The sequence below is a fragment of the Trachurus japonicus genome, chromosome 13, assembly GCF_045865225.1.
Source record: "Trachurus japonicus isolate A0001 chromosome 13, Traja_1.0".
Classification (NCBI taxonomy): Eukaryota; Metazoa; Chordata; class Actinopteri; order Carangiformes; family Carangidae; genus Trachurus; species Trachurus japonicus.
Window position 1 is genome coordinate 41,100,976 of NC_140919.1, and position 24,636 is coordinate 41,125,611.

The 24,636-nt window shown below is 42.1% G+C and overlaps 1 protein-coding gene across 1 annotated transcript in view; it reads left to right on the forward strand.

The window, feature by feature from the left end:
• The window catches only part of ltbp4 (latent transforming growth factor beta binding protein 4), a 104,481-nt gene that overhangs the window by 37,630 nt on the left and 42,215 nt on the right, over positions 1 to 24,636 (forward strand). The window contains exons 6-11 of the mRNA XM_085796719.1: positions 5,389 to 5,655; positions 11,522 to 11,598; positions 13,406 to 13,609; positions 15,251 to 15,353; positions 20,059 to 20,118; positions 21,100 to 21,222. Coding sequence (XP_085652845.1) covers positions 5,389 to 5,655; positions 11,522 to 11,598; positions 13,406 to 13,609; positions 15,251 to 15,353; positions 20,059 to 20,118; positions 21,100 to 21,222 — 834 coding nt within the window. The remainder of the gene's footprint in view (positions 1 to 5,388; positions 5,656 to 11,521; positions 11,599 to 13,405; positions 13,610 to 15,250; positions 15,354 to 20,058; positions 20,119 to 21,099; positions 21,223 to 24,636) is intronic.

The window sequence follows — 24,636 nt, forward strand, 5'->3', positions numbered from 1 at the left end:
GTTTCTCTTTCTCTCTCTCCCCCATGCAGCTAATGTTCTTCCCCAGCAGTAGCTACTTTTTGATGCTCGAAAGACATCAGCTTACTGTGGCCGGCCATGTTTTCCGAGGTTGCGCAATGAAACGCATTTACCTCGGAAGTCGGAATTTCCGACCCGGATCTTTCCGAGTTCCGAGCGCAATCGAACGCAGCATAAGAAGCTGCCGGAGGAGGTTGAGGTGACTCTGCTGGACCGTGCTGCTCTGCCCCTCCACATCACTGTTCTCCATCAGCACTGCCGTGAAGCTGTAGCGATTCCAAAGTATCTCGGTGGAGATATAAATCTCTTTATTTCTCATTCAAATCTCTCGTTTTTTGTTCTTCTCTGTTTGTATGGATGACATCTGCTGTCACTGGTAAACACAGAGGAAGCCAGGCAGAATGATGGTTGTCACTTATAAGTACAGTACTGACGGCATCAACAGTCTTGCATGGTGAGCTGCACAGAGGCCATGGAGGTTGCGTCCATCACTCATTGTTTATCTGCTGATTCCAGGTCAGTCTAAAGCTCCCTGTCGGTGCTCCTTGGCTCTTGGAAACGTTTTCTTTTTTCTAAGAAATCTTGCAGCAGCACCTGCTCGTGGCTTTATGGTCAACTTATGTTCTGTCTTTTCACTTCAGGCCCCAGCGAGCGGTGCATTCAGGGGTTTAGAAACACGTCTGTAACCCACATGCTTCTTGTCTGACACCTTGGTGATGACAAACCTTTTCATAAGCATCACTCAGGACTAAAGCAGCTGATATTAATGAGACAGGAGGACAGATTCCTGCTGCTTTCTTCTCTTTTATTCCTTTCTGCTCCTCCTCCTTTTCTTCAATACTTATTCCCTGTGTCATTTCACTTTATTCATTTATGGACATACGTACATGTTTTGATTTCTTTCTATGTGTGGATTACTTGGGAACAGTGAAGTCAAAAAGACCATCACCTTGTGAGGAGGAGCTTCTCTCTGTCTTTCTCTGTGTAGACTCTGATTTAACCGCTGTGTACTGGTGTGAAAAGTGTAGAAACCCTCATTATTACTGCACAAAATCACTGATCCACAGAAGCAGAACACACTTTAGCTGAGAGGACTGTGTGAGTGTCCCTGCTGTCTGTCTCCAATGTTCAGTGACACCTTCATGTCAACACCTTTATAAACACTTCATTCCTCTCTCATGGTGATTTCATTAACTGGCTTTAATATGACTGCAGGGTAACTGGTGTTTTGTTGCACTGGAAAATGATCAAATGTTATCCTTTTGTCTGAATGTCCAAACCAATTTATACTCTTCACTTAAATTATTAATCATTATTGTATCCTTAGATTTAATAATAATATATTTAAAACCCCAGGAACACAATTTCCACCTGTGTCCTGTTGTGGAAATTCTTTTGCGGTTTGCTGTTGGTGAATTGAATTCCTTTATTGTCATTCATACCAAGGTATAAATGAAATTTAAATGCAAACCTCCATGTGGTTAAAAACATCAATAAAGATTAAAAAAAAGACATACACACAATCAACAACAATGGGACAATAAAATTCAATATTGCACAGTTTCTAAAGTGCAGCAGTCAATTTTTAAAGTGCAGTCATGGCCTTTCATGAAATAATGAAATAGAGACTTCTGCCGGCCAACAAGTTTTTATTTCCTTGCAAGGAAAAGTCAGTCCTCACCCGAGCGGTGGTGGTAAAGGAAAGACCCAGAGCACCAAGTAACATCTACATTTTCCTTAGGTAGGCTACCACCTCTCAGGGGTCTTTAAAGGGCCTTTTGGTCTAGTAGGGGCCCTGGATTTCACACCTTACAGGAACTGATATCCCCCTAGTTCTATTGTTTTCCTATTTGAGGTGTCCTGAAGGAGCTGACCACCCGGTGGGTTCCCATAGGAAAACAACAGTGGGCTGGTTAACTCAAACATAGAGAGGGTGAAACTTATATTACAACTCACAAATGGTTAATACTAGGGCTGTCAGAGTTAACGCGTTAATCGCGATGAGATTAATTTTAAAAATTAACGCGATTAAATTTTTTAATCGCGGTTAATTGCGGCCCATTTTGTCCTCTGTCTGCTGGACTGGAGGACTGGAGTGTGGGACCTCCAGTCCAGTAGGTGGCGGTAAGGCACCTTCAAGTTGGTTGCTACACAAATATACACAGTCTAACATACATCCACAGCTCCATCCATTCATTTTTTGACGGCTTCTGTTGTCAACAAATGCACATGGCCAGGCAGAGGCGTAGCAAAGTAACGGGCAATTTCCACTGGATGCAATTCGTTTCAATTCTGTGTGAGTTTCATGCATCATGTGTTATGATTAGGTACTAGGCCTGCTAGGTCTGGTCTAAAAGTTGTTTGTCTAGAGATTATAACACTTTGGAGTGTTGAAAGTCCAAAGCGCCATATATAATATTTTTAATAGAGATTAATCGCGAGTTAACTATGGAAAAAATGCGATTAATCGCGATTAGAAAAATTAATCGTTTGACAGCCCTAGTTAATACACAAGAAGGCCTGATATCTTGGAGGAAAAGGCAGGGTGTGGGGACATCTCAAGTGGTTGAAACACAACAGGATTGAAATTGCCATTCCAGTCCCCACTGCTACACCGGTTGCAAACAGCCTGTGTGTTAGTGGCTGAGTGAAGCAGGAATATAACACTATGCCGACACTAGGCCTACTATTGTTTATTATTTATTACTGGTTATATCCCCACATTTTATTTTCTTATTCTGTTAGATTGATTCTTTTCACTCCCATGACTGAATCCCAGCTAAAAACCAGTATTTTAGCACAGCCCTTCTTTGAAAGCTGCAGGTTTCCTTCCTGCCGCTGAGACCTCGGCGTGTTATCGACTCATTAGCTGAAATCTAGTTAACAATGCACCAACATCCTGTTGAACGGGCTCAGACAGGAAGTAGGAAGTGGCTGGCGGGCTGTGTTGGCGTCTGGTCCACTTTCACCTCTCGTCCCGTCAGAGCAGCGGCTTTGTTTCACAGCCACACATCACCTGACCTCACACAGGACCCAGTGTTGTTGCACAGCTTCCACCGGGTTTCCACAGCGACTGTAAACATGATGGATGTGTGTTGGTGTTGGCGACCGTGTGTGTGTGTGTGTGTGTGTGTGTGTGAGAGATGGAGCCTGTTTGGTCTGAGTGTGAACTGATGCATGACGTGCACTCTTACTTTTATTTGATCGCTCTGAGCACAACACAAATTCATGTTAAATGTGAAAAGGTCAAACTGTTATTTTAATGTCACTTTCAGATGGAACACATGTGAAGAAGAAAATAAAAACTCTTAAGTCAGTGTTGAGGATTTATAGCGTTTAATCACGATCTGAATCCAGCATCCAGAACACATGAATGCTTTCCAGAACCGTAGAGTTCTTCACTCGTCAGTGACTGAATCACTGGTTGAGTTTCTGCTGGACATGGAACAAACTCTCTTGTTTTGTTCACATTCTCCTAACTAAAGGAGACAGTTTCATACGATCTACAGGAAGATGTTGATGATAAATTGTCTATAGGTTCTATATCCCTCGTCTTGTGTCAGCTTTTTACTGCCATCTATGGTGTTTCGGGTCAGTTTTGACCCGTATTTTAAATCAGCTGTAAAATACACTAAATACATTTGTTTTTCATCCAATTTATTTTTCTTCTCTTGATTACATTGTTAGGCTTCCTTATCCATGAAAATATTAGTTTTAGTATTTTTTGGTGTGGGCCCCTGGGTCTTTTTTGTCAGTATGACCCTTGGCTTCAATTGAACCTTCCTCTTGTCAGCTTTCTGCTCCATCTATGGTGTTAGAGTCAGTTTTGACCTGAGTCTTAAATCAGCTGTAAAACACACTAAAACAATTATTTATCATCCCATTTGTTTCTCATCTCTTGGTTATGTTGTTAGGCTTCCTTATCCATGAAAATATTGGTTTTAGTATTTTTTGGTGTGGGCCCCTGGGTCTTTTTTGTCAGTATGACCCTTGACTTCAATTGACCCTTCCTCTTGTCAGCTTTCTGCTGCCATCTATGGTGTTAGGGTCGGTTTTGACCCGAGTCTCAAATCAGCTGTAAAACACACTAAAAACAATTATTTATCATCCCATTTGTTTCTCATCTCTTGGTTACGTTGTTAGGCTCCTTATCCACGAAAAGGTTTGTGTTGCACTTATGATTTCAGTTTTAACTGTAATTATTGTTCTTATCGTTATAACCGGGTCAAAATTGACCCGGACACCACAAATGTAACAATTTTCACCAGAGCATTTTAGAACTTTGTGAATTTGTTTTTGTTTTATTTTGTTTAAATAGAGGTTCCTGACAAAGTCAAAAAGTCTTGATTCTATAAACAAATTTATGTGATACTTCTATGCATTTAAAACTTGAAAACGGGTCACAGGTGACCCGAACACCAGAGGAAGGATATGAACACCAACACTATGTAGTTTTTCTAAGTACGAGCTGAAGCCCAGTCTCCCTGCCCAGCGCTGGGCTGCACGGCCGACCAGCACAGAGCCCCAGAGCTCCGGGGCGGGGACACACAAAACCCTCTTTGCTTGGCAACGGCACCGGCACATTTAACAGCACAGGTATCGGCAACGGCAACGTCAATGGCACCAACTTGTCAAAAAAAAATCCACGTAGGCTACTGTGCTTCTCCAGGGATAAAGGGTACAGTTCTATTTACGACACAGGTAGCAGACAGTTGCACTTTTCAACCAGAGTACTAAATCTTACATCTTACATCACATCCTGTGACTTTGTGATGTCCATAGTGCTTTAAGTAACCATGGTGACATGTTTTGTACAAGCCTGCAACTACCGAATCAGCAGTTTGAACTCTCTGCCAGCAGCTGAGGATTGTGGGTATTTAGTTGTGTCATACTAGAGGGTAGCCAGATGATAGACAGACACAGACCTATATGATGATTATGTTATGTTCAACAACACTGGAGCAAATATGTGAATAGAGAATGAGGAGCAACCACCACACATGGTTTATTCAGCCATCAGTAATGATTTACTGAATGATGATAGTAATGTAAACAATTAGAAATGGCAGGTAAAGGGCAGCAGTTGATTTGAGATCCTCTGTGTATCTGGGCCTCTGACATTGTTTTGGCCGTACCCCCTCGGGCCGGGCCGTACCCCCTCGGGCCGGGCCGTACCCCCTCAGGCCGGGCAAGTGGCACATGATGTTTTCCTTGTGTTTTATCTTTGCTGTTCTTATGTAACAGTCTTTTCTATTTTCTTATTGGTATTTATTATTATTCCACTGTTTCCCTCACTAATAACAAGCCTGGTTATTGTTTTATTTAAATGATCCTGTAGTAACGATGCTGTGTGTGCTCCGTGTCTTGCAGTCCTCTGCCCGCTGCTCTGTAAGAACGGGGGCGTCTGTCTGCAGAAGGACCGCTGCCTCTGTCCGCCCACCTTCACTGGGAAGTTTTGCCAGATCCCCGTCGCCCCCACCTCCGCCGCGGCCGCCGCCCTCGCCGCGGCCTCTCCATCTTCCACCAACGAGATCGTCAAACCCCCGCTCTTCCCCGACATGGCGACCAATCAGGAGCTGACCCAGTCGGAGTTCCTGCTGCCGCTGGGCCACAGCCAGGACGCCACGAGGGCCGGAGGTGAGACTCTGATCAGATAAACATTTCCAGTTTGGTCCTGGTGATGATCTGCTGCTGTTTAGTTTCATTCAGAATTGACCTCTGGCTAAGCCACGCCCCCAAATGCGATGAGCCAATCACAGTGTGCATAGCTAGCCCATACACTCGGACATTCTCTGCTTCCTCGTCCATTGAAATGCATTGCAGTTAGTCAGTTTTCATTCGTTTTTATATGTTTTTTCTTGACATTTTAAGTTTAAAATGGTCAAACGGTGTTCATGGGGTACATGCAACTCCCACACTAGGTATCCTGAGAGGCCACGGGGGGGATTTTTTTTTTTACCTTTTCCCAGCCACATCTCAACCCAGAGAAGTGTCTGCTCTGGATAAAGTTATGCAGTAAGTTAGACCACAACACCAACTAAACGTGGATAAACTTAACAAGGATGTCTACATCTGTTCTAAGTTAAGTCAACAACGTATTTGAGGAAACATATTGTCAGAGATGTTTAGATGTTAGCCAGCATCACAACTAAGCATAAAGCCTGCTAGCTTAATGCTAACGTATAATGTAAAACTCCATAGACAGGCTAACAGAAATGAGCCCGTCGCTATCGCTGTTTCGCGGCAACCGACAGCCTTAGCAGTAAAGTTAAGTGAAGTTTTGGTGACTTCCAGATGATATTTAATCTTTCTGTCTCCAAAAATCATCACTTGCCTCCTGTGAAATGTCTCTACTGTGACAGCTGTTGCCATAGCAACTGTCACCGAATGTTGACTGTTTGTCCGAGTGAGTGGAGGGGGCGGGGCTTAGCCAGAGGTCAATTGCAGCCACTGGAGGTCTTCATGCCTTATCTGCAGCACCAACAAAGTTCAACCATGTCTTCTGTTCCAACATCTGCCACAACACACCACATCCAAGACTATAACAGGAGTTTCATGTTCACTGAGGCAACGAGGACTCCCAGGATTCAGTCATTGAAGTTATTTTGACGATATAAACAAGTAGAGACAGAACAAACATAAACCATAGAACCATAGAAAACAAAAACCTCCACAGTGCTGTAAACAGAACCTGTGTTTATAAAGCAGACCCTCTCTGAGACGCTTTACCTTCAAAGTGTGAGAAGATGATGTCAGATTTGAGTAACTTTGTCTTGAAAGACTGATCCTCGGATTTTTGGAGTATGGAATAAATTTATGATTTGAACAAATTGAAACTCATTCATCTGTTACTGTATAACAATACTCATCCGAGGGAGGAGAAATGTAATCTGTGGTCATCTCCACAGCATTCACCTGGATCAGCAGCTCTTAATTCTTTTTTTAATTCTATAATCTCATTGTACAGATTATCCGAGGGCACTGCACAGGGTGAAGTCGAGGCTTAACTCTCTTACAGAGAGAGTCCAGCAGTAGCAGTATAACGGGAGACACAGAATTGACTTGACTTGAATTGAATTGAAATTAAATTAAATCTTTATTGTCCTCAAGGGGCATTGGGTTTACAGCAGCCACTCTCACAATCAATCAAACACATAAAAACACTAAAGAACAGTAAAAATAGTATGAATACAAAAATACAATTAACACATAAATGTCATCAACAATTTAACATAAAATACAACTACAGCTAATTAAGATGTTTAACAGCTGATGGAATGAATGATCTCAGAAATCTTGCCTTCCCGGAGAAGGCCAAAACTAAAACTGTTTCTATAGAGGATGTTGAGGGTTGGCCTTAGCCCTCCAAATAGATAGATAGATAGATAGATAGATAGATAGATAGATAGATAGATAGATAGATAGATAGATAGATAGATAGATAGATAGATAGATAGATAGATAGAAAACTTTATTGATCCCCAAGGGGAAACTACTTTGCCACCAGTAAAAACACATACATCCACTTAACAAACAATACAAACATACCATTGCACAAAAACAGCTGTATCGACATGATTAGGACAGAGTACTCAAAAACAATGAAAGATAAATAAGTAAGTATAAGTATACACCTTCAGAAGGTAAAAAAAAACAGCAAACAACCACTAAATACAACTAAATACACCTGATGCTTAGATCATTTAGAGCTACAGCACATTGATTATCTAACTAACTTCCAACCTGTTTTTATTAACAAGGCTAAGATTTCCAAACCAACAGGTCATAGAGAATGTAAATAGACTCAACAAATGATGAGTAAAACATTGATATTGAGCCCTCAGTATGAAAAGTCCTCAGCTTCCTTAAATAGAACAATCTTTAGTTGAACTTTTTTGTTGTCCAGAATAGTTCCCAGGTACTTATACTGACTGTCTCCATGGTGACCCCGTTATGATAGATGGTTACATGGTACAGTAGGTGGATTCCTATGAAAGTCAAACCGCATGTCTTTGGTTTTAGCAACATTAAATTGTAGGAATGACACCTCGCACCATTTAAAGGGATAGTCCACCCAAAATTGAAATTTCACTCATTATCTAGGAACTCCCCCTCATGTGGACTAAGGGCTGGGAGAAGTTTCAGAGTCCTCCGTGGCTTCTCTGAGTTACGGGGGGCTCCGTGCAGCACTGCATGTCCATATAATGGTTGTGAATGGTGCTCACTTTTCCTCGTCCAAAAAGACACACTAAAAAACATCCAAATACCTCCATAGTGCTCGTATGTAATGTCCGTCTTGTATTGAAGCCCCGAAATGTGAAATTGTCCCGAAAAAAATTAAATAAGTCTGTTTTTCAAGCTTGTTTTGTAGCGGAAGCTTCTCGAAGCTCCTCTTCCCGGTTCGTCAAATTTGGACGTTGGACCAAGAAGAGGAGCTTCCGCTACAAACAAGCTTGAAATATAGACTTTTATAGAATTTTTTTCGGGACAATTTCGCATTTCGGGGCTTCAATACAGCCCTTAGTCCACATGAGGGGGAGGAGATAATGAGGGAAATTTGAATTTTGGGTGAACTATCCCTTGAATGAAATTGTCCAAGACAGGACCATGATGCCCTACTTCATGGTGCTGCAAGAAAGAAGCACAATCAAATCAAATCAAATCAAATCAACTTTATTTGTCCCACAAGTAGCGCTCTAGTTATGAACATTAGCAAAGAGAACCGTTCTAATCCTGGTTGTTACTGTAGAGACGGCGTCTGCCTCCTGAACCCAGACTGGAGCTGGTTCCACAGGAGAAGAACCTGAGAACTCGAGGCTCTGATCCTGGAAACGGCAGGAACCACAAGCAGAGCTGCGTTTAGAGAGCAGAGTGGAGGGCTGAGTTTCCCTCGCTCACTTGCCCTCAGCCCTTGCCATTACGTCACATCCTGATTAAAATGCCTAATTAAACTACATCAACTCAGGCACAGCGACTATGTGAATATGAAACGTCAGATTAAGGCTCTTTAGACACGGTTTTTTTTTGTGACTAATAAGTTTGCCTATTATATATCTCTACTAGCCGACCACTTGTAAATAGTTTGTTCTGACATGTCACTGCTGAACTAGTTTATTGAATTGAATATTTACTGACCCCTTTCATTTATTTTCTTCTTTGGTGGTAAACACACAACTGGTGCTTGAGGTTCATTATCGCCACCGCATGGACGTATTTTTCGTGCACCACTGCAATGCATTGTGGGTGATATACAGCTCTGGAGTGACCATCGATGTTGACTTGATCACTCAGCCCTCAAGGGTCGATCTCACCAAGTTCACTTCAGCTGTTTGGAGAAATGGAACAGCCCTTATGATGGCGGCAGGGATTCCCCTGAGGGCAAGTGAGCGAGGGCAAGTGAGCGAGGGCAAGTGAGCGAGGGCGACTCAACCTGCTTTTGGAACGCAGCCCTGGAGTCTGGCCTTTGTATAGGTGAGAAAGAGGATTTAGATTCTACTTTACACAGAGGAGATGTGTGTGATCTCTGTCCTTGCTGTCGCTGCAGCGCTGGGAATCAGCTGGAGGCTTTTCACTGTGTTTTTGAAACATCCCAGAGTAATCCAGTCTAGAGGTAACAAACACATGGACTATAGTTTTTCAGCTTCTTCTTGAGACAGGATGTTTATGATTCCCTAATATTGAGCAGGTGGAAGAAGGCTGTCCTAGAGACTTGTTTTATTTGTCAGGTCCAGGTCACGTCCTGGTGCAGTACATCATCAGAAAAATGTGTTGTCTGGGGCCAAGTGTGTTCTTAATACTTACAGTTTCATTTGTATAAAGCTCACTAAACAGCTCAATAGAGAGATGACTACTCACTACTTATGGCGTCAGGGTTTTCAGTAACTGGATGCAATGCAAACAGGTACAATAGAACAAAAAGATTTTATTAAACTTACAGAAGAAACCACAGAGACACCCAGGGAATAACACAGGAACACGTCATGGACTCACAACATCTAGCAGATGGACCAACAAAAGAGAATGGGAAAACACTATGCAGGATTTTTTACCTTAGCTATGCTACATTTTTACCTTCATTAAACAGCTTCAGAGTAATTGTGATGGTGAAATAAATGACCTGTAACTTGTTCCAGGGAGAATGGAGGCTCTCTGCCTTCCACCTAGCGTCTCTTGGCTGAAAACCAACCATGTAAGATCTGCTGCACCGCAACACAACCGCGCCCCGTAACCTGTAATCTAAACAAATATACACATTTATGATATATAAAGTTATCCACTGCTCTACTGATTGATTTCTCACCGGCCTCCTTAAAAACAAGCGCACATGACCGGGAGGAGGGTTAGCAACACAGAGGAAAAGAGACCAGACTTGCATAGTTCCCCTTTAAATACACAAGGAAACGAGACACAGGTGCAATCAAACACAATCAAATTCAATCAAGTTTTATTTGTATAGCACTTTACAATAGCCAGACGGTACCCAAAATGCTTTACATCAAAGAAGTAAAATAATACATAAAAACAATACATAAAAACACAAGAGAGTGCCACAGTGCTGCAGGAAGACACAAGAAAGTGCTACTAGTGCTGCAGGGTGTTAAAGGCCCTCTAAAAGTGCATACAGTAGAATAAAAACAGGCAAAATAAGTACATTTAAGAGCAGGACTTCCCTAGTCAGAGTTAAATGCTAAACGCTAATCTAAAAAACACAAGTGAGACGCATGAGGTAATCACAGGAGGGAGAGCACAGGAAGACAGGACACTGAACTTCAAAATAAAACATGAACCAAACAGAGGAAGGAGAGACAGAACCGTGACATATGGGCCAAGAAAGCCCGAACTCCCGTCATATTGTGCTGTGGTCGGGATGCGCTCTGACATCTCAGCAATTCATGTTCGAGTTCGTGGCAATAATGCGAGCTGACGTAGCCAAAACTCGGGAGGATATGGCGAAGCTAAGCGCGGCGAAAGCTGCAGAGGAGACGGATGAAGATGAATTAAAGAAAAAGGCATCAAATGGCTCTCACACCATCACAACACATAATCAGTACACTGGACTTTACTCTCTGTTGATTGGACCATTCTATGACTCTGTGACTCTGTGACATGTCAGGCTACAAGATGAGACTGTTGTTCACTCAGGACGGACAAATATGGACACTTGTGCAAACACACACGTAATCTGTATGTACTGTCTAGAGCTAAACTTCAGCTCTGTGTACTACCTACTGCTGTAACATGTTATGTCAAAATGTCATAAGTAAAAGAATGTTATATCAAAATGTAAAAAGCAAAAGAAAAGAAAAGATTATGATAAAGATTTTATTCTGTGGGTAACGGGGGCGGGACTAGATCAGCTTTTGCTTCTCCCGCTTTCCCTTTCGGCCATGTGTGTTGTATTATTTGATGAAGTGTGATGATGATGATGATTTAATGGACATGCCCGAAATAAACAAATTGATTGATTGTTGGTTGATTGTCATCATATACTCTGTGTGTGCAGCTCCTGGTCCGTCCATGGTGAAGGTCCGAGTGCAGCACCCCCCCGAGGCCAGCATCAAGATCCACCAGGTGGTGAAGGTGAGAACGTCGACGTGCTCCGATGCCGTGCTGTGATTGGACAGCCGCAGTCCCACCGGTTTTCAAACAGCCAGTGTCATGTCACGTTGTGTTGAAATCGCTGGCCACTAGGGGTGTGACGAGATATCGTGCCACGAGATCTCGCGAGATTAAACTCTACGATATTTCTCGTCACGTTAAAAATCTGTCTCGCGAGATTTTTTTAATTTTGTAATTTTTTTTTGTTAAAACAGGGTTTCTACTACTGTTACCATTAGGCTACTTTGCACCCCTTTCCACTACACAGTTATAACTCTACTCGACTCGGTTTAGGTGCTTTTCGGTCACAGCTGGGGGGTCGCTGCCACTACTTGAGACAATCCTAGAGGAAACACTGCACATAATATTGTTTGCACTTGAAAAAAAGAAAGGAATATTTAATTTTATTTATTTTATTTTAACTTTTATAAATTTTAGTTTTAGTTTCAATTTGTGGAAGAAGAAGTTAAAAGCTCATGCTTACATCATGCATGTAAAGAGTTAGAATAAAACATTTCAAAATGCAACTCGGTGTAACTCGGTTAAATAAAAGTCTGTTGGTCCAGTCATATTTTGTCATTATAGTTTTCTTAAAATCTCGTCTCGTCTCGTTCTCGTGAGATGAGTGTATCGTCACACCCCTACTGGTCACGTTGCGTCGGTCGCTCTGCGTCTTTGTCTTTGTCCAAACGAGCGAGTCAAAGGTTTGTAGAGGTGCAGCTGCAGCCGAGGCAGTGACACACACTCACAGGTCTTCAGTCTGGATTTGGCCGAGGCCGCTGCAGCAGTAACTGCCTCCACATACACCAGCCGAGTGCACCGCAGTCAGACACAGCTGAGCTTTTACCGGGGACACAACATGTTAAGTACATTAGAGAGGCCGAGCCGTAGGCCGCAGCTGACATCACCACATAGCTCTAAAAGCTGTAGCATGTTAAGCCACGAGATAAATGCAACGAATGTCAGAGAGGTACAGTTCCTCCTCCTTGCTCCAGAACAAACCGGCACAAACAGACAAAGGCAGGAGCGTCTGCAGATGATTAAGCAACATATCACTCCAGGCCGTGGTATATGCTCATTCTACCACGGCTAAGGGGCGTTGTTCCCCCTTAGAGTGGTATAATGAGCATATACCACGGACTGGAGTGATATATTGCTTTTATAAAACGGTTACCAATAAAGACAATATGAAAGAGGGATACGCAATCAATTTCATGTAGTTTTATTCAACCAGAAATACATATTATCCAATAAAATAGCCTCACTGCGAAAAAAAAATAGTCCCACCTCTCCAGACGATAGCTCCAAGTAGCTCTGCATCTGGTCTTTTCCTCTGTCACTGCTCAATCCCCTCTACCATTGTTAACCCTCTGGAGGTCAAAGTTCACCTTCAACATGTCAATTCAAATACTTTAGTCCATTTTTTTAACATCGTAAAAACACCGACTGTCTTTTGCTACGGACTGCAACAGTCCGTTGTCATGGATACATGACAACAACTTCCATTCATACCAGTCATACGTGCCTGAGACGGAGTGATAGCCTACGCTGTGATAAGGGCCGGCTTTAGAATAGTAGCCGTGGTATATGCTCATTATACCACGGTTAACAACCAATCAGATCGCCGGATTTCACCTTTCCGTTTTATAATGTAGAATAACACATGATGTCACTAACATGGCCTCTGTGCTCCAGCGTCAGGACTCATCAGTTATCAGTTATCATGACTCAGTGATTTTGGACGTAACGTGTCACAGACGGACTGTGTTCTGTGTCTGTCTCCTCACAGGTGTCTGGATACAGTCCCACCCTGCGGACCATCTCCTCCCCTTCCTCCCCCTCCTCCTCCTCCTCTTCCTCCTCCTCCTCGGGGTCAGCGGGTGCCCCGGCTCCAGCGGGGAGGCCGGTTCAGGCTCAGACGGTGAGGGGGGACGGTACATACACCCAGTACTCTGGGTTCAAGTACTGCTTCAGAGAGGTCAAAGATGGACAGGTGAGACACAGACATGCAGGGAAATCTGTATAAATACATTTGAGCAGTTACGTCCATGTTTTCTGTCTGTATTAGGGATGTCACGGTTACTTCAATGTTAATTGAATCGGTAGAAATTTAAATGTTAGCGTGTCATTTGTAAAAAAAAAATAAAAAAAAATAAAATACAAACTTAAACATTTGGTATAGATGACAAATAATCACTGAAACAATTCAAACATTTCCCTTGGGGGATTAATAATTGGTATTGGTAACAGAGGTACGCAGGTATAGCCACAGTCTCGAGGTAACAGTAAGGAGAAGTGACGGCGTGTGGCGGTTAGCAGTACTGAAGTTAAACTCACCCACCCATAAAAGACGTGCTAAGCCACTTGCCAAGTGGTCATTGACCTCTTGGTGAAATGTTTTTTTTTATTTATTTTTTTTTTTATTTATTTAGCACAAACAATATCATATAAAAAACAACATGAACAATCATAATTACTGGGATGTGCAAAGGGGAGGTTTGAAACCCAGAAGGGCTTATATGAAAACCTCACCCAACATATTCAAAGATCACCATTGGTGAAATGGTTTGCATCGTCGCCCGGGTTTGAAACCCGCTCAGGGCAGGCCAGACAACATCAGTCACATTTGTGTATATAATTAGTAGACCTAATGTAATTTAATTGATTTTTACACATGCAGAGTGTTGGGAAATGAATTCTTGCATAATAGATAATCGTAATATCGTGATTATTTCTCTGACAATAATCGTACCAAGAAAATCCATAATGGTGACATCCCTATGAGCACCTGACACAACACACTTCACATAAACTCCTGGTAACTCCATGACTGTGCTGCTGGGTGACAGCACTGTGGGCCTCACTCATATTAAAGATGTTATCTATCAGCTGCTCTGTCCTCCACTGTGGTAAATTCGACAGGTTAGAGTCTAACCTGTCTAACCGTTAGACAGTCGGCCATGTAAACAGTCCAGTCAGCTGATGAGCAGTGAATCAGTTAACTGAACCAACAGAGTGAGATCAGAGCACACAGGTGCTGCTTCATCAGACAACACACCTCGGATCAAACCCAACATGCTGAACACATCTAACAACTAAAACAGTTGAACAGTACAATACAAATGACCACACACTGGTTTGATGTAAGATAATTCCCATACTTCATCTGCATGATGAGGTCAGTGCAGCAGCTGGAAACACCACACACACACTGCTGCTCCATCAGCCAGGACTTTAACTCTGAGCTGCAGGGAGTCACCTGATGCTGATTATTAGATTTGTTCCGACTCTCTTGTCCTCATCTCCTGCTGATACACCTTCCATTGATTAGAATTGATGAATTAACAATATTCATGTCACAAAATAATGATCTAGATTCTTTCTACAGCTGCCGACTCCCGGCCCCAAATAACTATTTCAGTTCTTCAGTTTTTCAGCGTGTCTCCCTCCTAGGTGTGTGGGAGAAAGCTCATCCTCTATTTGTCCTGTGTGTTGGCAGAAAGGACCGTCAGTGGAATCTGTTCTAAATGCAGCTGTGTTATAAACCCCCCATTACTCCTGTATGTTGAGTGTATTAACAAGAAACATCTGTGTGTATGCATGTGTGTGTGTGTGTGTGTGTGTGTGTGTGTAGTGCAGCTCTCCTCTGCCTGGACTGAGGAGCAGGGAGACGTGCTGCAGAGGAATCGGGAAAGGCTGGGGGATCTCCGACTGTGTCCTCTGTCCTGATAGTATAGGTACAGTATATATACACACACACACACACTACAAAAGGTATAGTACTGTACAGTATTATGTAGCGCCTTTGCAGAGTAGGAGGCATTTATTAATAACAACAACAATAACAATAATAAGAAGAATACAAATTAAAACAGTTTTATTTAAAGAGCACTTTCCATCAAAGTGCTGTACAATTTAAAAACATGCACAGTAATGATAACACACATCTCTGTTCAGTGACTCAGCGTTTTATTCTCTTTGGTCTCATGATGCTGCCTCTTCATTCAGCACTGATTCAACATTCTTCAATTCATTGTTGGTATCATCTCTGATTAAAGACACATAGACTCTGTTTACAGCAGTAACATGAGTCATCTGGATACAGTTTGGCCAGATAGCATTTACACCTGGCATCAATATACGTCTCCAGTGTCCACATTGAGATCCGATTGAGATCCAATCACATATTTGCGCGGGTAAAAGAAAATAAATAGTTGAAGAAGAAGAGAAGATGGTAGCCATCCATGAAGTTGGGCTGTTGTACGCACTCTTTTTGGCTTCTCAAAGCGGTGGAAGAAGCCGTCATCCACGAGTATCCACAACGTTCTCCATAGCTTCTGGTGCTGACTGCTGCTGTCCACCAGGCTAGTTTAATAATAATAATAATAATAATAATAATTTTATTTATAGAGAACTTTCCATCAAAGTGCTGTACAGTTACAGAACATTTAAAAACATGTGAAAACAGACACAACAATAAAACAACAATTCAAACAAGAATGAAAGAAAAGGCAAAAACACCCACTCATACGTGACAGTATACAAGTGGGTCTTAAGCTTGGCTTTAAACACCTCAACTGAACATGACTGCCTGATGTCCAAGGGAAGGCTGTTCCACAAAGTAGGTGAGCGGAAGGAAAAAGCCCGCTCACCTGCTGTTTTTTTATTCACCTTTGGGACACTCAGATAATCGCTCGCCTGGGAGCGCAAAGGTCGTACAGGTACATACGTGTTAACAAGGTCTGACATATAGATCGGAGCAAGACCACCACACCTCCTCTGGGTTGTCACAATACAAAAATTTTCAACTCGATACCGACACTCAGGAAAATATTCGATACTCGATACCATATTCGATACCACAGGGATTAAAAAAAAAAGAGAGAGAGAAATCCCTCTCGGGCAAAAGAGGACGTTTGGTCTCCCTGCCTGATAACGTTAATGGCTAATAAAGATGGCCAACATTAATGCGTAGGCTACTGTAGCGACAATATTGTTATGCACTAGTCTACAACTGCTGCCTGCTGTGTGCGTGTGTGAAGGGGAAAGTGAGCGGCGGTGGTGGGGGGGGTTCTTATCACATGACATGCGGTGCGCTTGCTGCCTCCCAAAAATTTGAGATCTTTCCTCTGTGTGCCGCCCGCTACAGCGTCGCTTTGGTTGTGAGCACACATGAGGCACATACACGTTACATCTCTATGGCCCTATGCGTGCACACGCTTCAACCAAGGCGGCGCCATAGGCAGGGAAAATCCTGGATATAGGTGCAGGTTTGCCGAGTGACTAATCAAGTTTTCAAATGTTGCTGTTAATCCTCGCGAGCTACTGGGAAAGGCGCCGCGAGCTACGGGTAGCTTGCGAGCGACGTGTTGGAGAAGCCTGGACTAGACTAAAACTAAATTTAAAACAGGCCGCCAAAAACAACACTATCTTACACTTGTACTTTCATGTGGTCAACCACTGTCCGATTGCAACCCGATCACTGAAAACAGATGTAGACGGGATCATACAGTAACAGTAGTCATGTCAGTCGTATCATAGGCAGAGTCACAGTGGACAGAGAACCTCCCATCACTGGACTTTGTGTTACTGAGCCAGAGCCTGACAGCGACCAGCGGTTGGTCATGACTCATTAGTTTCTGTGTGTGTATTGAAGTGATTAAAACAGAGCAGACACATGGCGGTGGTGAGATCCCATCAGCTTTGAGCGGCTGGACTGTAGCAGATGCTGCTTGTGTCACATCCATCAGCCGCTCACACCGAACTCTTTAGTTTGTTCAAAGAGTTACAGGTTTGTTTTCCTGGACAGAGTCGAAAAAAGTCCAAAAATACCTCTGATACTGATGTCCTGCCAGAGAAAGAGCTCTCTCCCTCTCTCCCTGTGAAAGGCTGATACTTTATGACTGAAATATTTTGGTAATATTCCACCAGAAGCTGCTTATATAACTATCTGACATTATCGCACACACACACACACAGTAATGATGCTTCCACCATGTTTGTGTAGAGAACTGACTAACAGTAAAGGAATGTAGCTCTTGGGAGCGTGGCCCTTTAATACACACACACACACACACACACACAAATGCACACACACACACACGCGCACACTCACACACTGAACATCTGCACGTGTGCGCACAGACACACGGGGAGTTGTGTTAGCACACTTGCTGGCGTCCAGCTTCACATCAGTCTCTCAAATCAGAGAGAATGATGCAATCCTGCCTTTAAAGCCACACACACACACACACACACACACACACACACACACACACACACACACACACACACACACACACACAGCTGGATTATGTCTTCATGAACAGAGGGAGAACCAGGTTTTATTGAGCCGTTGTTGTTGTTTTTTGTCCTTTTTAAAGGTGAATCATAAAGTTTTAAAGATTCTTCTGATCAATAAATCTAAACTGGTCCAAAACCAGTCTGAATGTCTGGCACTGTTGGTGTGTGTGTGTGTGTGTGTGTGTGTGTGTGTGTGTGTGTGTGTGCTCCGTCGGGCTCCTCTGAGCCACAGAGCTGCACCGTTTCTAAAAAGCTGTGACATGTTCCTTCATCATTACCAAGGCAAGACAAGGCAATTTTATTTGTATAGCCGGTTTTTACAAACAGTTTGTCTCAAAGGGCTTCACATCCCATCATAACAACGTCCTCTGTCCTTAGACCCTCACATCCACTGAGCAAAAACTCCATAGAAAACCCCGGTAACACTTTACTTGAATAGGTATTCATCAGATTGACATAACACTGTCATAAACATCAATGAATACTTCTGACAGCTGTGGTTAAATGTCATTCGGTAAGTTATGACACTTTTAATGCAAAGTTGACATTGTTTGAGATGTTTTTGTTCTGACAACTTGACATAAAGACAATTTAAACTGTCATAGCAGACTTAATGGACAAACTTTAAAAATTATGTCAAGTTCTCAAAACAAGGAACATCTCAAATAATAATGTCAACTTTGCATCATAATTTGCAACATAATTTTTAAAGTTTGGCAATTAGGTCTGCTATGACATGTGTGGCTCCTACCAACCACTGTCCCACCTTACACTAGTAAGTTGTGTATCCTGTTTTGGGATGTCAGGCGCCCACTGAATGTGCCCTTTTTTTTTTATTCTGGGCGAGAGTCAAATGCAGTAGGTGATGGGAGTGGTCCACAGTTCTCTGTTCCAACGCAGTGTTTTATTTTATTTAGCCTCTGCAAATCCCTGAACTGAAGTTTTACTGGCAAATTTATGAATGTTAATGTTAATCACCATGAACCACAATGAAGTTAAAGGGATAGTAGCATTTTTTTTAAAGTGGGGTTGTATGATCTACAAATAGCCCCTAAGTACTTTACTTTACTTTACTTTACTCCTCCCGTTAGCAACGCCAGCTCACGTATCCCTCCGCCCAGGGTTAGCGCCCGTCCATCAGCAGTTGGTTAGGTCCAAATAAAAACTGTGTTTTTCCTGCACTTTGAGGGGCTGGAAAAAATTATATTATAGCGAACAATGGAACTGTGTATTTTTTTCAGGTAAAACCTCTTTTAAGCCGTGAAAATAGGCCGTTTCTTTGGGTCTGTTCACAACACTGTATGTTGTAAATCTCTGGGCAGGGCTATTATGGGCTGGCGTTGCTAACGGGAGGAGTGCAGAGAGTCTTCTACTGCAATTAAAGTACTTAGGGGCTATTTGTAGATCATACAACCCCACTTTAAAAAAAATACTACTATCCCTTTAATGTCTCCATACACTGCTGTGTTGTTCCAACTAAGTACTGAGAACAGTGGTTCTCAACCAGGTGTACCTATGGGTACATGGAAACATCTATTAAATGTATTTTCAAGATGATAAGTAAATATTCCCGGTCATTTCTTAAACCCGTTACTAAGATTGTACGTCGTGCTACAGCTACTTCCTCCTGGGAGACAGAAACCTGTGGCACCGCTCTGTGAAGACACGTGCTGCCAGGAACGACCACACACTGAAAACACTGACAAACTGCTCGAATGTCCAGTTACTGTTGCTGCTACAGAACCAAATGTGAGTTCATCTCTGCCACTAAAAATAATTCACACCAAACGCACTGTTTCCTCCTGTTCGTCATAACGTTAGATGTTAATGAGGTCAGAGGTCAAAGGTCGTCAAGAGACACACAACCTTTCACTGCAGTGGTTCTTATGGGATGAGATGTGAAGATAGAGAATAAGAAGGTTCTTTATTATTATTGTTGGTAAATTATTTTTGAATGTTTGCATATTTTTGGGGAAGTGTTTATGAGCCCAAAAAGGGTTTTTAACCTGTCCTGCACTTACTATTCTTGTTTCATTTCTGTTTTTGTAATTGTCCTCATTTCTTATGGTGCAATTAAATAAACTAAACTAAACTAAATGATGTAAAGTTAATAATCTCTTCTCTCTGTGTCTCCTGCAGCCGAGAACAACAGTAGCTGTCCTGTTGGTTTTGAGCGAGCCAATGGAACGCAGTGTGTTGGTGAGTGTATCACGCGCACGCATGCACACAAACACTCAAACACACAAACACAAAACTCTGATGTTGTTGAGAAATGATTTCTGTGTTAACCTTCTCTTTAGGTCAGATTGTTTTTGTCATCGCCATCATTATGTGTTGTTTTACTGACTGAATAGTATTTAATATGTATGAATATGTACAGTATATATTTAATGTGGTGACCAGCACAGAACTGGGAATCTCCAAAAACCTGAAATCTATTTGATCACACAGCTGCAGCACACGTCTGTAGCTAATGTTGTGTGTGTGTGTGTCACATTGTTCACACATACATCTGTGAGCAGATTTGTTTGCCCACGTCGATGTGTCTGTGTGTATGTTGTGACTGAATGAATGGGTTTTTATTTTATGACGTGCCTTTTAAAGTGAGGGGTTGCATGACACACGATAATATGAGTTGTTTCAGTGTTTATACTCTGACCTGATCATGTGTTGTTTTTTTATTGCACGACCTCCTTGTTGTGCCAAAATACAAAAGGACACACAACAAAGTCTATTTCTTCTTCACTTAGATCACAGCTCACTGTTGAAACTGAGTATTTCCTCAGATCTAATCTGGACACACATATCATTTCTCGTTGGGCAAATGAAATCATTCTCAGAAACTGCGCTGACTTTGCTTTATTCCAAATATTAATAAGCTATTTTAAGCCTGTGAATATTCTCATTTGTCCAGGTCATAGTTATCTCTTGTTAGTTCATGTTCGCATGCAAACATGAACTAACAACTTGTCTTCCAAGACAAATAACCAAGTCCAGTTGCGTTTGATTTAAATTTCCTTGGGATAATAAGCTATTTTACATGTAAACTAAATGCTGGATCAAACCAATCTCACCTCTTTCCTCTCTCACACACACGTTTTAGAATAAAGTGTGATTTTTCTTACACAGTTGGCTGTTGTTTGTGTGTTTGTGTGTATGTGTGTGTAACTGTGTGTGTAGATGTGAATGAGTGCCTCCAGCCGGGGCTGTGTGAGAACGGCATCTGTGTGAACACCAGGGGGAGCTATAGCTGTGTGTGTAGGGCGGGGTTCATCCTCGACGCCTCACATGGAATCTGCATCTGTAAGTAACACACACACACGTACACGCAGCCGCCGGCTTGGGAATGAAATGGGGAATAATGCAGACTCCAGACCAGGACTTCCTCAATCCATCTGAGCTGCAGTGTCTCAAATGTGCAGTAAAAAACAAAACAAAAACACCAACTTTATGTTTTTGCATCAATCTGCTGCAGTGCAGTAATATCAGTGACATTTTCACCCCAGTATAACAACAACTGGTACGTTTCCAGAACATTTCCCCTTTGCTCCGCCTCCTTATACGAGCCACACCAGTTCCCCCTCAAAGGCTCCCCTGTGGTGGCAGGCGGACCAGACCTTCATTGTCATGGTTACAATAATAAACACACAGACTGTAGTAACGGTAGCATACCTACCTCTGTCACCATGGTTACTATAATAACAGCCACAATGTTGGGACTGTAATGTTCAGGAAAAGACGGTGATTTAGCTTGTTTCCTAAACTGCATGCTGTAGTGCAGATCCACATCAGAGTGCAGAGTGTCTATACCAGTGGTTCCCAACCTGGGGGGCGCCAAAGATCCAGGGGGGGTCACGAAGCCCTCTTGATTTGAAGGGGTTTAATCATTTTAATGTAATTAAAATGTTAAATAAATGAGTAGGCTAAGCATTTAATTCATATATGTGACAAAATCAACTAAATTCAAGGGCCACTAAACATTTATTCGTGTATTTAAATAGATAAACAAATAAATTATAGGCCTATATCAATAGATGATTGAATATCAACAGTTTTAAAACATTAAATACATAATATACAGCAGAGCAATATCAGTCACAACAAATACTACTGATAATATGATTTTTGGTTACAGAAGTTAATACATTTATAATTGATCAAAAAGCTAAGCTAGCAGCAAAAAAAAAGAATAAAACTGCTGATCTTCCTATAAAGTTATGCAGGGAAGGTCATCATCTGTAGCGAGTATGAGCTGAGTGATTGAATTAATAAAAAATCCAAACACAATATTTCAGTTTAGCATTGGCTGATACATCAACTTGTTTAATTAATTTGGTGGGGGTCACCAAAGTTTTCAATGGTAACAATATGGGTCCCTTAAGAAAAAGGTTGAGAACCACTGGAGTCTATATTCATGGTTCACGCTGATGTAAAATGTTGATAAATATTGATACAGCGCTTCAAACAATCGATAGAATCATTTCATAAAATATTTCAGTACTGTATTTTATTGTATAAATGTTTTCTTACTCCTGATATGAACTTTGTCTCTTCGTACTGCGTCACTGCCTTTGTCCCTTTGCTCCTGTTATAACTACCAGGACCACTAGATGGCACCTAGCAACAAAATGTAACTGTGGGTCATAATAAGCTGCTGTACAAAAACGACCTATGGTCTGTCACTGTGGCTGCTTCACAAAAAAACAAAAACAAAAAACCTGTGCTAATAGAATACTTTTAATGTGAAGGAGCAGCAGCAGGAAGTTTGTGGTTGCATTCAGTGCTAAATGTGAGAACAGTGATGTGACCACTGTAAACAGATACAAAATAACTTAAAGCTGAACCCAACACAGCGATAACCGTCCATATTTCGCCAACACAACATGCGTAAAATAGTTGGCCGGGCCGTTGTAAGGTGATGATAATTCTAGAGGCCCAGCGACCGGTATAGTCTACTTGCCAACAATGAGTACCCGGAAATGTTGAGTACCCCAAAGTTTTATGTTAGAAATAGATAGTATGGGTCCCCAGTATTCAGAAACTGCTGGATGCTAACTTATATATATTGGGCAATTAGCACAATTGACACAATTAGCATATAAATTAGCATAATTGCCTATATGGGCAATATTTCAACAAAATTGACTCTGGGCAATATTGGAGTGGTTTTAGGGGTTATTGATGATGCTGAATCCATTTCTGACATTTTCAAAATTCAAAATGGCTGTCTAAACCGGAAGTGACCAGATTTTAACCGCCAGTGGGCCGATTTTGATTTTTAATATTGCCCAGATCAGCCAAGTCAATTTTGTTGAAATATTGCCCATATAGGCAATTATGCTAATTTATGCTAATTATGTCTGTTATGCTAATTGCCCAATATATATAAGTTAGCATCCGGCAGTTTCTGAATACTGGGGACCCATACTATATATTTCTAACATAAAACTTTGGGGTACTCAACATTTCCGGGTTCACAATGGGGCCCTATGGGCTGGCAAGTAGACTATAGGCCCACAAAAACCCCAGTAGTCTAATCTTTATGACTGAATTGTTCTGCATAAGACCTTGACTAATACTCATAGTAATGCTGCAAAACTAAATAAAAGGCTGAATAAAAAATGATAATACGTACGTAGTCTAAGAAAAAAAGTGGAAAAGTCAGGGGGCAGGGGCCCACTTTAGTATTCTTTCAGGGGGCCCAGAATTCCTAGCAACGGCCCTGATAGTTGGACTGCCCCTTTAATACTTATCAAAGTAAAGGTCAGTAGAAGACGTCTGTGCATCTCAAACATCAGTGGGCGTCTTTGTTAGTCTGGAAGTCAGCAGACGCTCCAGCGACGGACGGACGGTCAGTGGGCTCTTTGTTCTGTCAGAGTCAGTAGCTACAACTCAGTGGACGTTGGTGCTCAGATGGTTTTTCTGAAGCCTGACTGGTGATCTGCTTATTCTGACTGGCATTCACTGAGGAGGTGTGGGTCTGCTGCAGGATGCTGGTCTGCCTGGTAACCAATGACAACGCTCTAATTAATCAAAGCTCAAGTCTGACTCATGTCTCGTCTGTGCCACTTCCAAACTGTCTGGAGCTGCTGTGGAGTGGAGGGGTTGTGTCATGTGTGTGCGTGTGTGTTGGGTCTCTGGCTGTCAGGTATGTGTTTGTGTAAGTTTGCTGTTCTCCTAGACTATACATTTATATACCACCTGCTTGAATTATGCTTGGTTGGGCTTTTTTTTTCTTTTCTTTTTTTTCCAGGGAGTGAAGTGCAACAGTTTTGTGCTGCACAGAAGTGTAAAGAAAAACAAACATTGTGTATAAATGTCAGTTGACAGCCTTACACACAGGGTAATGTGCCTTCTGTTTCCAGACTGGGGGCCATGCAGTCAACAGCCAAAGACATGCTCCTTGGTCCAACCGCCAGTAAAACTGTCACAAATTTACATTATGGTTTTAAACAAACAAGATGTAAGGTACCAGTTAATAAGCTCTGATGACTTCTTCCATTCGCTCATTGCTCGGCCAATGACGTGAGTTTACAGGTCAAAGCTTCAGCCGGCATGGGATATTTCCACGGATTGACTTTGCTCCTGAAGTGAAGCTAACGAAACATGCTGTTAGATGGATTCATATAAGTGTTCCTCCCCCATGCAGCACAGGGTTTCCAATGTAAAAGCTTTTATGAGGCTCACATGTAAGTGTGTGTAAAATGTCATGGTAGG